The sequence below is a fragment of the Anguilla rostrata genome, chromosome 8, assembly GCF_018555375.3.
Source record: "Anguilla rostrata isolate EN2019 chromosome 8, ASM1855537v3, whole genome shotgun sequence".
NCBI lineage: Eukaryota > Metazoa > Chordata > Actinopteri > Anguilliformes > Anguillidae > Anguilla > Anguilla rostrata.
The window spans coordinates 11,956,309-11,969,440 of record NC_057940.1 but is presented as its reverse complement, the minus strand read 5'-3'; the positions used below and the strand labels follow the sequence as shown (position 1 = coordinate 11,969,440).

Sequence of the window (13,132 nt, the reverse complement as noted above, 5' to 3'; positions counted from 1 at the left end):
TGATATGATTATGCTGATAGTAGTTTAATTAAAGAACTGCATATAAGTCTAGTGGCCTCTATGTACAGAAAGCGAGCTCATATTTCATACCTGATGTCTCAACCATACAAAACACACAAAGGCTGCGAGCAATCACAACACCTGCAACATGTTAACAATTCTGCCTTTGTTTATTAAATCATCTATTTTGTGGGATTCTGTCTTGACACTTTCAAACAAATTTGTTAAATACAATCTGTTCTTGAAACAGCAACCCTTAAAAATTACATTTCTGTAAAATATATTATACAGTGTCATATATATATATAAATGTACATACATTCATTTGGCAGTAAGTTATATATTTTACATTAATGGCATACATATATACTAATTTATTATTTTTGCACTATGTTTGCTTTCACTCTTATGTGGCAATGTACGTTGAATTTAGTTCTATTATAAAATGACCTTCAGACGTTGTTTTCAACTGCGAGGAGTCACCTCATTTCAAGTCAAAGGGTGAGCTGACTGGAAATTGTGGGAAAAACGAAACATTTTCTTTTTTAAAATTCAAATAGCTCTTATCGTGCTTCCTTTCCTTCAAATTTTGTTACATCTCTGTAAACCCATCTCAACCCTGCAATGACCTCTGTCGATTTCAGAAGGAACAGACGGCTTGTCCTCCGAAGCGCCAGCTGCTGTTTAAATTCACTGTGCAGAGCCCCAGCTGAGCTGAGCAGTCTTTACAACAGAGCGGGGAATTTCAGGAACAGTTTGTGCGGGCGAACCGCAGACACCCGCTCAATCAGAGGAGGAGCTGCTGGTACAGAGAGGCAGCGGCAATGACGCTGACCGGGAACCTCCCTCTGTGGACGACACTACGGCCAATTATGCACATGGCTACGGGACAAACCGACCTGCTGTCCTTTAACGAGGGTGACAAACTCAACCCCTTTCATCTGACATGCACGAAAAAACTAGATTTTTACAAAGCCGATCCGATGTTTTTGAGTTTCTATATTCTTCAGTACCACTAGTATAGTAATTGTAGTATGTTTTTGGCAGTAGCAGTACTAACAGTACTAACAGTAGGAACAACAATGGCAGTGGACATCGTAGTAGGAGCTGTTGGAGTAATGGTGCTACTAATGGTAACTGCAATAGCGGTGATGGAAGCAGCAGTTGTACTCATTCATTTGTTTATTTTATTAGGCCTGTACGCAGGGTGGGGTGCTCACATCTTTCCTTATGAGTCATTTTCACAGCTGGACGTTCACAGAGGTAACTGAGGTTAATCACTGCTATGGGCAAACACCTGACTCACTCAAGCATCTAAAAGCCTCCTAGCCAATGAGGAGCAGAGATGACTCAGCATGCCCATACCGACACAGGAACAGTCCCTTACAGACACAAAAACAAAGAGGCAAAGCCATGACCACTGGAGGTCATAAGCCACAAAATTACGACAACTTTTAAATTCAATTAAGACTCATTAAGGGGGTAACAAACTTCCTACAATCATGTACTGAAAACACTTATGGCTCAGTACACTAATAACCACTCACACATACATACCAGTATGGTATCAATTTTCCTGGAATACTGGAAATACTATTTAATTACACTGTCAGAAAGAGGCAAGCTGTTTTAGCCTTCCTTTAGAATTTACCAAACTTCCTTTTTTGTAAAATGAGTGGTGTCTGATGTGTTTAAGTCTGATGTTGGCCTGGGCATATCATTAGAGCCTATTCCCTTTTGTTGACAAAAAGTAGGTGAGTACACAGGTGTCTGGTCTGGCCTGGGTTTTATAAATATGCATTTGTTCATATGTGGAGATAGAATCCAAGTCACAGAACTAGTATATAAACAATATTAAATATGCAGCCCATTGTCTGAGGACAAGCCTTTATCAGTGAGATGACAGGATATTTTTCTTGGTTCAGCAGGATGACAAGTTTTCTGCATGGCCTGATTTCTCCAGAAAACCTGCAGGAATATGATGAAAATTCATCTTATGTCTCCCTCTGGTGGTCAAACCTCGCCAATGTCCAGGTTCTTGCACCACAAGGTTTTTTTCACATCTTTCCACGCCTTCATCCCTATGGGGGATTAACTTTTTTTTTTTACTTCACTTAAAATAAAAAGTGTATACATTTTTACATTTTTGAAGTATTTCTTATTTCTACACAAGTTCATCCACATCAAAATAAATTATCATGCATAAGCATGCAATTATAATTATATATTATTATTAACATATAAGTATTATATATAATATAATATAATATAATATAATATAATATAATATAATACTTTCTTATAAAACCGAATGGAAACTGATAAATAAATATAAGAAAAATTAATTCAGCATATTAGTTTCATTTGTTTTCTTAGAAGAGAGAGAAAGAGAGAGAGTAATAAAGTGTATATATATATATATATGTATGCATTTTGATGGTTTTATGGAATGGAGCAATGAATTGTGTGGCATTGTGTTTTGTTGGATTTTGTTGTCTGATGTTTACTTTACTGCTGCTTCTAATGGGGATCCTAATAAAGGAAATGAAAGGAAAAATGTGCTTAAAGTGCAGATGCTTTGCTTTTATTAAAGGGTATTTTTTAATACATTTGGGTTTCACTCCCCTACAGGGCACTAACATTTGGGACAAATGGCTTTGCAGGTGTTTCTATTTAATCAGATGAGTTCATTTGCTTCCCTGGTGCCGGTATGTAGTATCTAGGCTTGATTCTATGCTTTTGAATGCCTGTTATTAGCGTTAGTCAACATGACTATCAGGCTTGTGCCAATGAAAGTCAAGGAAGCCATTAAAAGACAGAGAAATAAGAAAAAAGAACACTTAGAAACAGAGGCAGCACTGGTGAGCTCAGTAAGGGCCTGCCTGGTAGGCCAAGTAAGACATGGAAGACCTCTACAGTTGATGGACAAATAATTCTGATATACAGAAGAAAATATACAGAAGCATCTTATCTGCTAAAGTTCATGTAAATGCCTCCAAACCCATTGGATGGCACTTCATCCTACATAAACCTAAATGCAGATGTTATTTTAGTCACTGTTCCTATGGAAACACTGGCCAGTTGAGCAGTCTTTGTGACTGAAGCTCCTGCCACTTGTGTCCCAGTAATGAACCCTCTTTCAAAGCCACTTAGATCTTTTCCTCTTGCCATGCTGATCCAAAATCTAGGTCAACTGGGCCTGCTCAGCATTTTTATACATGTCACAGAGCAGGATAGGATGTTAATTGCTTAATTGTATCAGGCAGTACACCTGTATGGAAATATCAGCATTCGTTATGTTTCTCCACTCATTTATTCAGGGTTTTCCTTTAATTTGTCACACGTACGTATGCATAGGCCTATACAATACTGAATGGTTTAAGCAAATACATTCTTAGGGGAAATATATCTTGGTATCTTTATTAGCTTTATTGTCTTTAAAATGGCGGACGTGTTCCGGGTTTTTGACAGGCTAACAAAAGCAACCGAGTAATTTCACGAAATATTTTAAAGTTCGCTTTGAAAACATGGCTCACGCTTTTCTAAACAAGACGCTTACATAAAATAATAAACTTTCTACTGTTTTCATGCCCGATACACGCAGACTATTTCGACCTATATTTCGCAACATATGCAGTTTCTTTCAAGCTACTTTTTTGCTGAGAAAGCAGAAGGCTTTCAGATATCATTATCTGGAGTGGATTATTTATCTGTAAGGACACTGACTGAAGCGACGCCAATATCACAGGCCCGTAAGGTTATGAAAATCAGCGAGATATCATTTGATGCCAGGACAAATACACTACCGACGTAGGCTACTGTGTCCTTTCTCATGGTCAGTCTTGGTACTGAAACGCGGAGGCTGCACATCGCATTCGAGCACATCGAGCACAGCGTACAGATCAGCTGCAAGCACAGGTGGGGGGCGCATCCACGAGCCAGCCACGCGCCCACTTTGTCTCAGAGCGGAAAACACAACGCTCTTGCCGGCTGCAGCATGCCTGTTTTACCGATAAATATGAAATCAACGACGAAAAGATGAGATACCTGACAATAGGGCGTGCCACTACACTGACACCCAGTCTGACAGTATCATAACGTTATGGAGAGTATCAGCATGTTATTCAATGCCAATTCTTCCTAAGGAACAGGAAATTATATTGTCAGGTCTTGATTAGGTCCCTATCCCGCTCTGCACAGGTGCAGTAAGGTGTCAGCCCAACTTAGCTGTTATTTATATTGGAAAAATCTTAACCTTCACGCTTTCTACAGTTTTAATCTACCTGGTGGTTTCTTGGTGCCTCTGTGGCTGAAGTTCTTACATCTCCAGCTAGCCTGCTCCAAAGTGTTATATAATACATATTTTACCACATTAGGGAATAGCATCTATGCCCTCGCTGTCACAAAGAATAACTGCTTTATAGCTTTTGCCAGAAAATGCCAGACATTGTGTCCAGGCTTTGGCACACGTGCCTGAGATGCAGTCTGCCAGAGACAGACACTCATCGCCCTGGATACCGAGGAACAGTTTTTTTTTTCTTCTTTTTTACTTTATGCCTCTTTGTCTACAAGGACAGGTTCCAGGAGTCCAGGGTCTGAACTCAAATTGTTATGGTGCAGGCAGGATGAAACCCACAGAGGAAGCTGCTGCAGTCACTGCTGGCCTGCGGTATGGGGTGGGGGCAGAGGGCAAACCACCTTTACAGCTGGATATTGGCTGAAGAAAGAATAGCTAAATCTGCTTGATAGATCATGACATATTTATGGTATTGTATTCCCCAAACACACACACACGCACACACACATTTTTTTTCCTTGTTTCATAGAATACTATGACCCTCTGAGCTCCATCTGCGTGGGTTCTGTCCAGCAGGGAGGTGTGCCTGAGGTCACTGGGTGCATGGGAGAGATGCAGCTGGAGACTTACGAGAAGAATCAGCTGAGATGGCCTAAGCAGACAAGGCCAAAAGCAATGTTTTTCTGGACATGATTTAAAAGGCAGCCCCCGCCTTCTCTCTCCATGGCTTTCAGTAAGAGAGCTAACAACAGCCATGCTTAATTATTCCAGCAGTTTTATTTATTTGCTTGGCAGATACTCCTTATTGAGGGCAACTCAGATAGCGTGCTTTGTTTTATGTATCTGTATACACAGCTGGATATTTTTTAATGAAGCATTTTGGGTTTATGCTTTAGGCTGCAACAACAATGCCGCAGTGAAGATTCAAACCTGCAACCTCCCGGCTGGTCTTTAAATGGTATGCGATGTAGCAAAATGTAGGCCTACTAATGAGTTGCATTTATGCTGTGCCATCCTTCATCTCAAGCTCTTCAAGAATTTAGTCAAGGGTGAAACTAAACTCAATCGTATCCAATTTATGCTTGAGGACTTCTGGTAAAGTTTTGTGTTGTGTAAATTGTGTGTATGCTTGAGATGTTGTAAAGGCACCAATCTTTTCATATGAGTAAAACATATATAACATATATTGTACATATGATATACATATTACAAATTACCAAAATATATCAAAAGATGCAACAAAAGATATCATAATGAGGCAAGGTTCCAAAATGGAGTAACACAATCTTGTACAAGTTTGAAAGAAATTGTTTTTAAAAACTAAGTTACAGATCAAAGATGTTATGTCATGTACTGTATGTTAAGTACTGCATGGAAATGTATTATTTTGTCACTATATATGGAGGCATATGTTTACGGAATAGCTGTATTTGGTTTCACTTTGTAACATTGATCAACACCATGCATAATTCATTTAAAATAATACTTTTATTTAATATTTCCATATTAAACCTGGTTACATACAAGCACCTTCATTATAAAAAATACTAAATAAAGTTGTCTAAATTGAAACATTCAGTGCATATCAAATGGTTCTGAAGTTCTATTTTCTGCACAATAAAGCTTTTTGTACACCAGCTTATTTCTTTCAGATAACAAAAACATGTTATAGGCTTGTAAAATATTTGAGTTCTGCAGCTGATTTAAATAGGAAACCACCACCCATGTGTTAATTAGCAAATAGTGACATTTCTCTCACCAGACTTCAATGTCATCATAAAATATTAACACTGATTTTGTTAAAGCAGCTGGCTCCATCTTCTGTCTACAATATCATAAACATGTTACATTTTAAAAGGATGACTTATACTTTTATAGATTTGTTCCCTTGACAAGGCACAAATAAATAAGGTGCAATAAAAGAAAACTCAATATACAATGTTTACTGCTTTGATCTTGCCAGAGATGAACTGAATCAGCTGAATTATATTTCATACATACACTGTCATATCTTATCTTATGATATCCACATTAAACAGTCAAAATACTGCATCGCATGAATAAACACTTAGATCTTTGCTGCACAGGAACATTAAAAGTTCAGGTATCTTACCAGATGTCATTACCTTTGTCGAATTTAAGGACATGATTACAGAAAAAAATCATGACTGTTAGCTTATAACTGCACTATACCACGTTCTCTTTATACAGTACATGCTGACAGTGCTACGCCAGGTAACGGTCTCCTTCAAGCAAGCTCAAATTAGAGACGGTTTTAGTTTAAAGTTCATGTACAGTAATTCAAAGTGTCACACGTTATAGTAGTGGCTACTATTATAAATGAGTAAACCATGAGAGATGTGATCTTCAGTGTGTCTCCACAGCCATCCTGTTCAACAAATATTGTACCAATAGTGATGGTTTTGCCACAAGGTTTACATTGTGCAACCCCTCGTCTAGGCCACTTATTGGTAATGGTAGATGAGGGTTACCCTGTCCTTAAAGCACTTTCAGATCTTTAAACTGCTCAAAAGGAGCTATATAAATGGAATTAATTTGCTTATTACTGCTCTGCTGGATACCATGATGTACTGGTAACAGGGCAAAATAGTGAAAGCATGCAGCTGTCACTGCTGTTTAACCCATGTTTGCTAATTTACCAATAAAATGTATATTTTAGCATCACACTGAAATGATCATCTTCCCAAAGCACCAATATTACAGTCGCTGTAACAAAAGTACAAAAGTAAGTACAAAATTTCACATAGCCATAAGACATTAGCACCATTTTCAGTACTTTACACGTCATTTTTAACTTACGTCTTTGTCCTCTACCAACATAATGAAACATAATATGTAAGGGAAATTATTATAAAAATATTACTTATATATCTTATTATATATTATCATGGTACATACATTTTTAAAAAGAGTGAAAAGGCATTACTGTTGTCTATTTGCTTCATCTCAAAATCTGCACATAGCTTAAATCGTCAATCGTACATGACATAACATAACGTAACATAACATACCATAACATAATGACAAGGACAGGCCATTCAGCACAACAGTGCTCGCCCGTTTCCTATACGTACAGTCCTTTAACAGACATTTTTCTGGCAGGTCAGTGGTGGATGCATTGCATGTAGGCAATGTTTATTTGAACCAGTACAGGTAGTTTGAGGTCACTGCAGGAAAGCACATGTTGTTGCTGCATGAGCCCCCATAGCTGGAAGGGCACTCAGAGCAGGGAACGCCAACTCTGTAAGGAGCCTCTCCAATCCAGTTCCCTCTGAAAGGCAGATAAGACAACGTTAGGGGCACCTGCACTCAACATGCAGTGGTTTCACTCAAAAGCATTCCCACATTCACTGGATGGGTATTGATCCCCAACACCCCTATCTGAATAAAATGATGAGAGTAGACTGTTTTAAAATTAACAGTTTGAAAAATAAATAAATAAAAATAAATTAATAAAAATAAATAAATAAATAAATGCGTACTTCGGAGAGTAATTGCACACGAGGTAAGTTGCCCTCCTCCAAACCGCGCCCCACACATACATATTATGGCAGGTATGAACTGCACAGCCAACTCTGTTTGACGTTGCCCACACCATCTGTGATGAAGAAGAAGAGAGAGACCTGTCACTCACAGGGCCTGTTCACATTGAACACGCTCGGTTTGCAGTAACGAGCTATCACGGCCCAGCGGCTTACCTGCGTGTAGTGCGTGCACATTGGTCCATAGCACCGCAAAGGACACTGGGGGTTGCAGTCCCGAGGGTACGGGAAAACGTAGTCCCTGACCTCATCGTACCACGGTTTCACCAGCTGAAGGATGGACTGGTACCTGAAAGGAACGGTGGCCACTGGAGTTTGAGTGTGTGAGCGCACAGTGAGTAGCCAGGAGCCATCTCTGCTGGGGCAGTTACCACGTTTCCATGGCGACTCACTGTTTTAAACCATTATTGCATATTTACTGTGGAGTGCAGTCTTCTCACAAAGTGACTATCTTTATCCCATGTTAAAGCCTTTCTTTCCCACAGAGAGAGGTGGCTTTACAGATGACAGTGACCCTGTCCACAGTGCATGAGTACTTATTCACCACTTAATTACTATAATGCCATATACTGTTTCATATAACATGCCCTGAATGTCAATTCAAGTTTGAGATACAGCTTTGCATGCCATGAAGCATTATACTCTTTCATAAACAACGATGAAATAAAATCCTTTTATGTGAACATACGAGGCGTGTAGCATGCACAGTACACCGAGGGTTCACGTACCGTCCTGTCCGGACAGAGAGGTTCTGACCCAGGAATCTCAGGAGATGCTGTGGTCCGTGATCCCAGATGCAGGTGGCAGCCCAGGCCTCGGCTGATTGCGCCAGACCCTCGTCCCACACCTGTACAAGAACGATGCGTGCTTAACACCAAAAATGGGTGGAATTATCATACAGTACGTTATTGGCAGCGCACTGCCTTTTAAAATAAATTTACTGTAAAATCCAGGGCTGTATATATCCAATTCCCACCCCGATCCGGAATGTCTGACTGTGACCGCAGCCGCGGTCCATGAGCAAAACCACCCTGCCAATTTGGGAGCACACAGACATCCGCGGCTCTCCTCCCGAAACACGCGGTGCCTTTTGCAGACCTCAGCCAAGCTTGCAGAGTAGTGTCACAGGAAGACCTTTCGTACGCGGCTTTGTATGCAGTCTTACAAGCACCCTTTTCGCCCAGTGCAGGGGACACTTGAGAACAAAGAAATGTGGATCCCGATCCAAATGATCCCGCCCAAACCCTAGGCAACAGGTACCAATTGCGTGCCGCCCCTTTAGAGCTACTGGCCACAGTTGGCACTGGCACGGTCTGGATTTGACCTGAGGCTGTGAGGCTCATCCATGCACCACATTGTGGTTGCTTAACCATCCAAGCGCCCCAAAACACTGCTTCATACCTATTTTTGTGTCCTGTTGAGAGCAAAACCTTTCACTTGGTACAAGAGAGTTTTGATTGACAGCTTATTATAGCTCCACCCATTAAGGAGTTTGGGAAACCTCAATTCTCACTTCACTTGTCAACAGTAATGAGGTACTTCTGTTGCCAGGATACCAGCGAGATGTCAATTACAGTGTTGTAAAGGGTAAGCAAGTAAAGACAGCACTCCCCTTCTTTCCCCCTTATTGGCTGCAAGATCAATGCCTTTGAGTGCCTAAACTTACTCATGGTGGCCTTATATTGGTGAAATATATTACACTTATATTAAAAAGGGCTGAACCTAGTTGGGTTCCATATGCCTGCAGTGTATGAATTGTATGTACGTATGTATGCATCTTTATGTATTTTTGTACTTGTGTGAGATATAATGTCACATGAATAATAAAGTCATTTTGGTTAGTGGATTAATGCAGTGGATAAGATATCCTTTTTGTGAAAACCTATTGGAACATCTACAACCCCCAATTAGCCTAACCTGGAAGTGTTTGGATTGTGGGAGGAAACACACGCGGGCACAGGGAGAACATGCAAACTGTACACAGAAAGGCCCCTCCCCCTCCAGGACCTTCTTGCAGTGAGGCAACAGAGCCATCCACTGCACCCACATGCCACCCTATTGCAGATTTGGTTTCAGTTTTCACACTACTATCTTTATCAACATTCATACTGGCAAAAACAATACAATTGCACCTAATTCTGATTAAATATTATTGTGGTAAATGCACAATTTTACATATGAGAAGTCAACTTCGACCCCAAAAAACATTTCATGTAATATCCCAGTATTTCAACTATTGTACTCACCACCGCCAAACTCATCATACTTTAACCTTTTACAGGTCTGCACACCAAGTTATATGGTGTTTAATATTGGTGTTTTTTTATTGATATGTCAGTTAAAGGATTAATATGCTTACTGTCCTCTATTCATGTAAGAACAAAGATGCACCGAGAACTCATGTTTGCAAGGTGTCTGTTTGTATAGGCTATGTGCAGTGAAAGTTGATGTAACACTGAACAATTTACTGTGCAGAAATCAAGAAACAGAACTTAAGGGGATGTTTACATTCAACTGTCACATAAATGCCTCAGACCTACCCCATTTAAGGAACTCTTCTTATTTCTTAGAAGGAATGATAAAGGAACAACTGGCACTTTCTGTTCTACATGCCCGTATGCTCTTGCGTCTAATGCACTATGGCCATAGGTCAGTCTTAAAGAAACTGTACAGTAGCCTAATAACCACATTATCAACATCATGAAAAGTTTCTGACAATTTGTGGACTGGGAGGTGCTTCTTATTCATATTTTGACAATAATAAACAGAAAATGCTGAATATTGCCCCCATGCACCTGTTTCTGATTTATGCATTGCAGTCACGAGCTAGAATACCATAATAGGACCGTCAGAAAACAAGTCAGAAAACCATTTGCTTTTCTGTATTTACACACCAACAGTTGCTTGTGTCATATCCTATAAACTGGATTTTTCTGATTATAAACCCTATTTGTCTTGCTTAAAACAACCTACCCAAATAACAGATCAACACAACAAATTTTTGTAATACATAGAATAACTTTAGCATTGAGCGTTACGATTTTCATTGGCATGGTCGGGAAAAGGGAGTTCTGCCAAATTCAGGTTGGCAGGAGTTTTTAGAAATGAACGTGCAATGATGTCATTTCTTTTAAAAAAGAATAATAATGGAGCAGAAAAGAGCAATGAAAGAATGGACTTACTTGGCTGTTTCAGAATTTTTGGTCAAGGGTACTTGTGTGTGCTGCTTAAAACCAATATGAAACGTTCTAAAGACCCGCCCACTAACTCTGGACCAGTGAGACCTCTTTTTCTTGTGGAGTTTGCGGCGGCTGTTCAGAAACTCCAAGTCTTCCAGTGATCACCATAGTATGAAGTAAGTAGGCTACGTCTCCCGGTACAAAATGCATAAGCTATTTATATAGATCTAGTCCTGAATTCTGTGGGGAAATTAAGCACAGCAATTAAGCAATGTTTTTCTTCAGTACTGTTATACAGCTGAGTGCACTAGGCTATATGTTTCGTGTCGCCTACACGCTAATTTTACCTACAGTGGGTGAAACTGCACATAAAAGGCAAAAACCGTCATAGTCCATCGTGTCCAAGGTCCCAGTTCATAAATTATTTAAATTACCCCCCCTAGACGCCATACAGTTTTAAAAAGCCAATCTAAACTGTGTTTTCATAAGATAGCTACTTTAATCGTAAAATATTTTCTTATCATAGAATAACATTAGTGCTGCGCTTCGACTGCATTCTGGGAATACTGGTTCGAGCAAATTAAAGAAGAAAAGAAGTCCGGACTCACCATGTACTCCATGTTTGAGGCAGGCGGGAAAACGTTTGCTCGAACTTGGTTGTGATAATCTAGAATCTCAATCATGTCGTTTTGGGAAATGTAACGCCTCCGTCTGGTCTTGGCGACAGTCGCCTGCTCCGTCCGGTGATCCACGTTGCCGCCGAGGTCAGAGAAATTACTCGCTGAGGATGAGGAGTTGGATTTATCGATTCTTGCGGCTGCACTTGCTCCGATGGCGATGCACAACAGCAGCAAAAACGAAAAGCACACTTCAACCATCCTTATTCTTTTTGCGTCTTTGTGAACGACAGGTGGATACATTCCGTATAGAAGCTGTCAAGTGAAAAAGAAAGAAAACTGGTTGTTAATAGCACCGTTGAGATAACTCACTTGTCAAGAAAAGTGTGACGTCCAATGTCCACTTTGCGATGTATTGGGCATATATACGGGTTATGGAAATGCTCTATACTGTGTTTACAAAAAAGCCATTTGTAGTATACATTTATTGGAAGTTTCGATTGTTGCCTTAAAAATAAAAGCATTGTTATTAATACATTTTAAAACACGAGTGTACAAATGTTTCGTGCATCCACACCATCACTGGAGACTCACCTTCTACTCAGTGCAAAGAGTAGCTGAGGTCTGTTCGCTTGATGTATTCTACGTTCTGGGTTAGAGTGACTGTGGTGTGGCGCTAGCTAACCCTTTAGGAAGTCTAAGACTGCTGTTGGAATCGTCTGGTTTTTATATCCAGTCAGCTTCTGCGGGTCAAGAACGCGCTCCGTCTTCGAAGGTGAACGGAACCCCTCCCTGTCACCTGAAAGACAGTTGGGAAACGCAATGGTTTTTTTCTTTCCACTTTCAGCTGCAGGAGGTAAGCTCGTTCAAAACATCTGCTTTACGTTTGCACATCTGGAAAACTCAGGAAAAAGTGTAGGCTACTGTATTAATAGTAGCAAGTGCCCCCTTAAAGTTGCCAGCTGTAACTCAAACGTGACAATGAGTATGGGTGCAAAGAGAAGCAAGGTAGAATATGCGCGAGATAGCCAGTGATTTTGATCAAGCAAATCTTTTTTTATTATTGTATTTAGTACATGACCTATTATTATTAGTTTTTGTTCTAAACTGGCCATGCATGGTTGAATAGGTAGTCTATACTAAGTGGTACTCACACCAAATTAAAATGTCCAGTAACATATCAAAATTGCCGAATGCTGAAATATATTGTAAGTGTTATATAAAAAGGTAAACATATTTTATACATAAAGGAAGTAATGCATGTTTTTTTTTTTATTGTTTGCCTCTGACCAGTGTAAATAGTCAATTATTTAAAGAAGAAGTAATAACAAAAGGCAACGTTTTAAATTAGTTGGGGCTCGTTTGGGGTATTTCGTGTTGTTTTTGTAATGTTGATAACACTATAAAGATTACACTTGTTCAGTGTCTGGATCGAAAAGGGTTTTATCCTGCCAGAATAAATCCAGTTTCGAGAGC

General features: G+C 39.8%; 1 protein-coding gene across 1 annotated transcript; it reads right to left on the bottom strand.

Annotated features, from left to right (window-relative positions):
• Positions 1–5,802: 5,802 nt before the first annotated feature.
• LOC135260832 (peptidase inhibitor 15-like) lies at positions 5,803–12,629 on the bottom strand. The gene is made up of 6 exons (XM_064346454.1): positions 12,251–12,629; positions 11,648–11,971; positions 8,589–8,707; positions 8,017–8,149; positions 7,801–7,916; positions 5,803–7,589 (listed from the first exon to the last, which is right to left on the bottom strand). The coding sequence occupies exons 2-6, from the start codon at positions 11,957–11,959 to the stop codon at positions 7,454–7,456; spliced, it is 816 nt and encodes a 271-aa protein (XP_064202524.1). The 5' UTR covers positions 11,960–11,971; positions 12,251–12,629; the 3' UTR covers positions 5,803–7,453.
• Between the last annotated feature and the right edge of the window lie 503 nt (positions 12,630–13,132).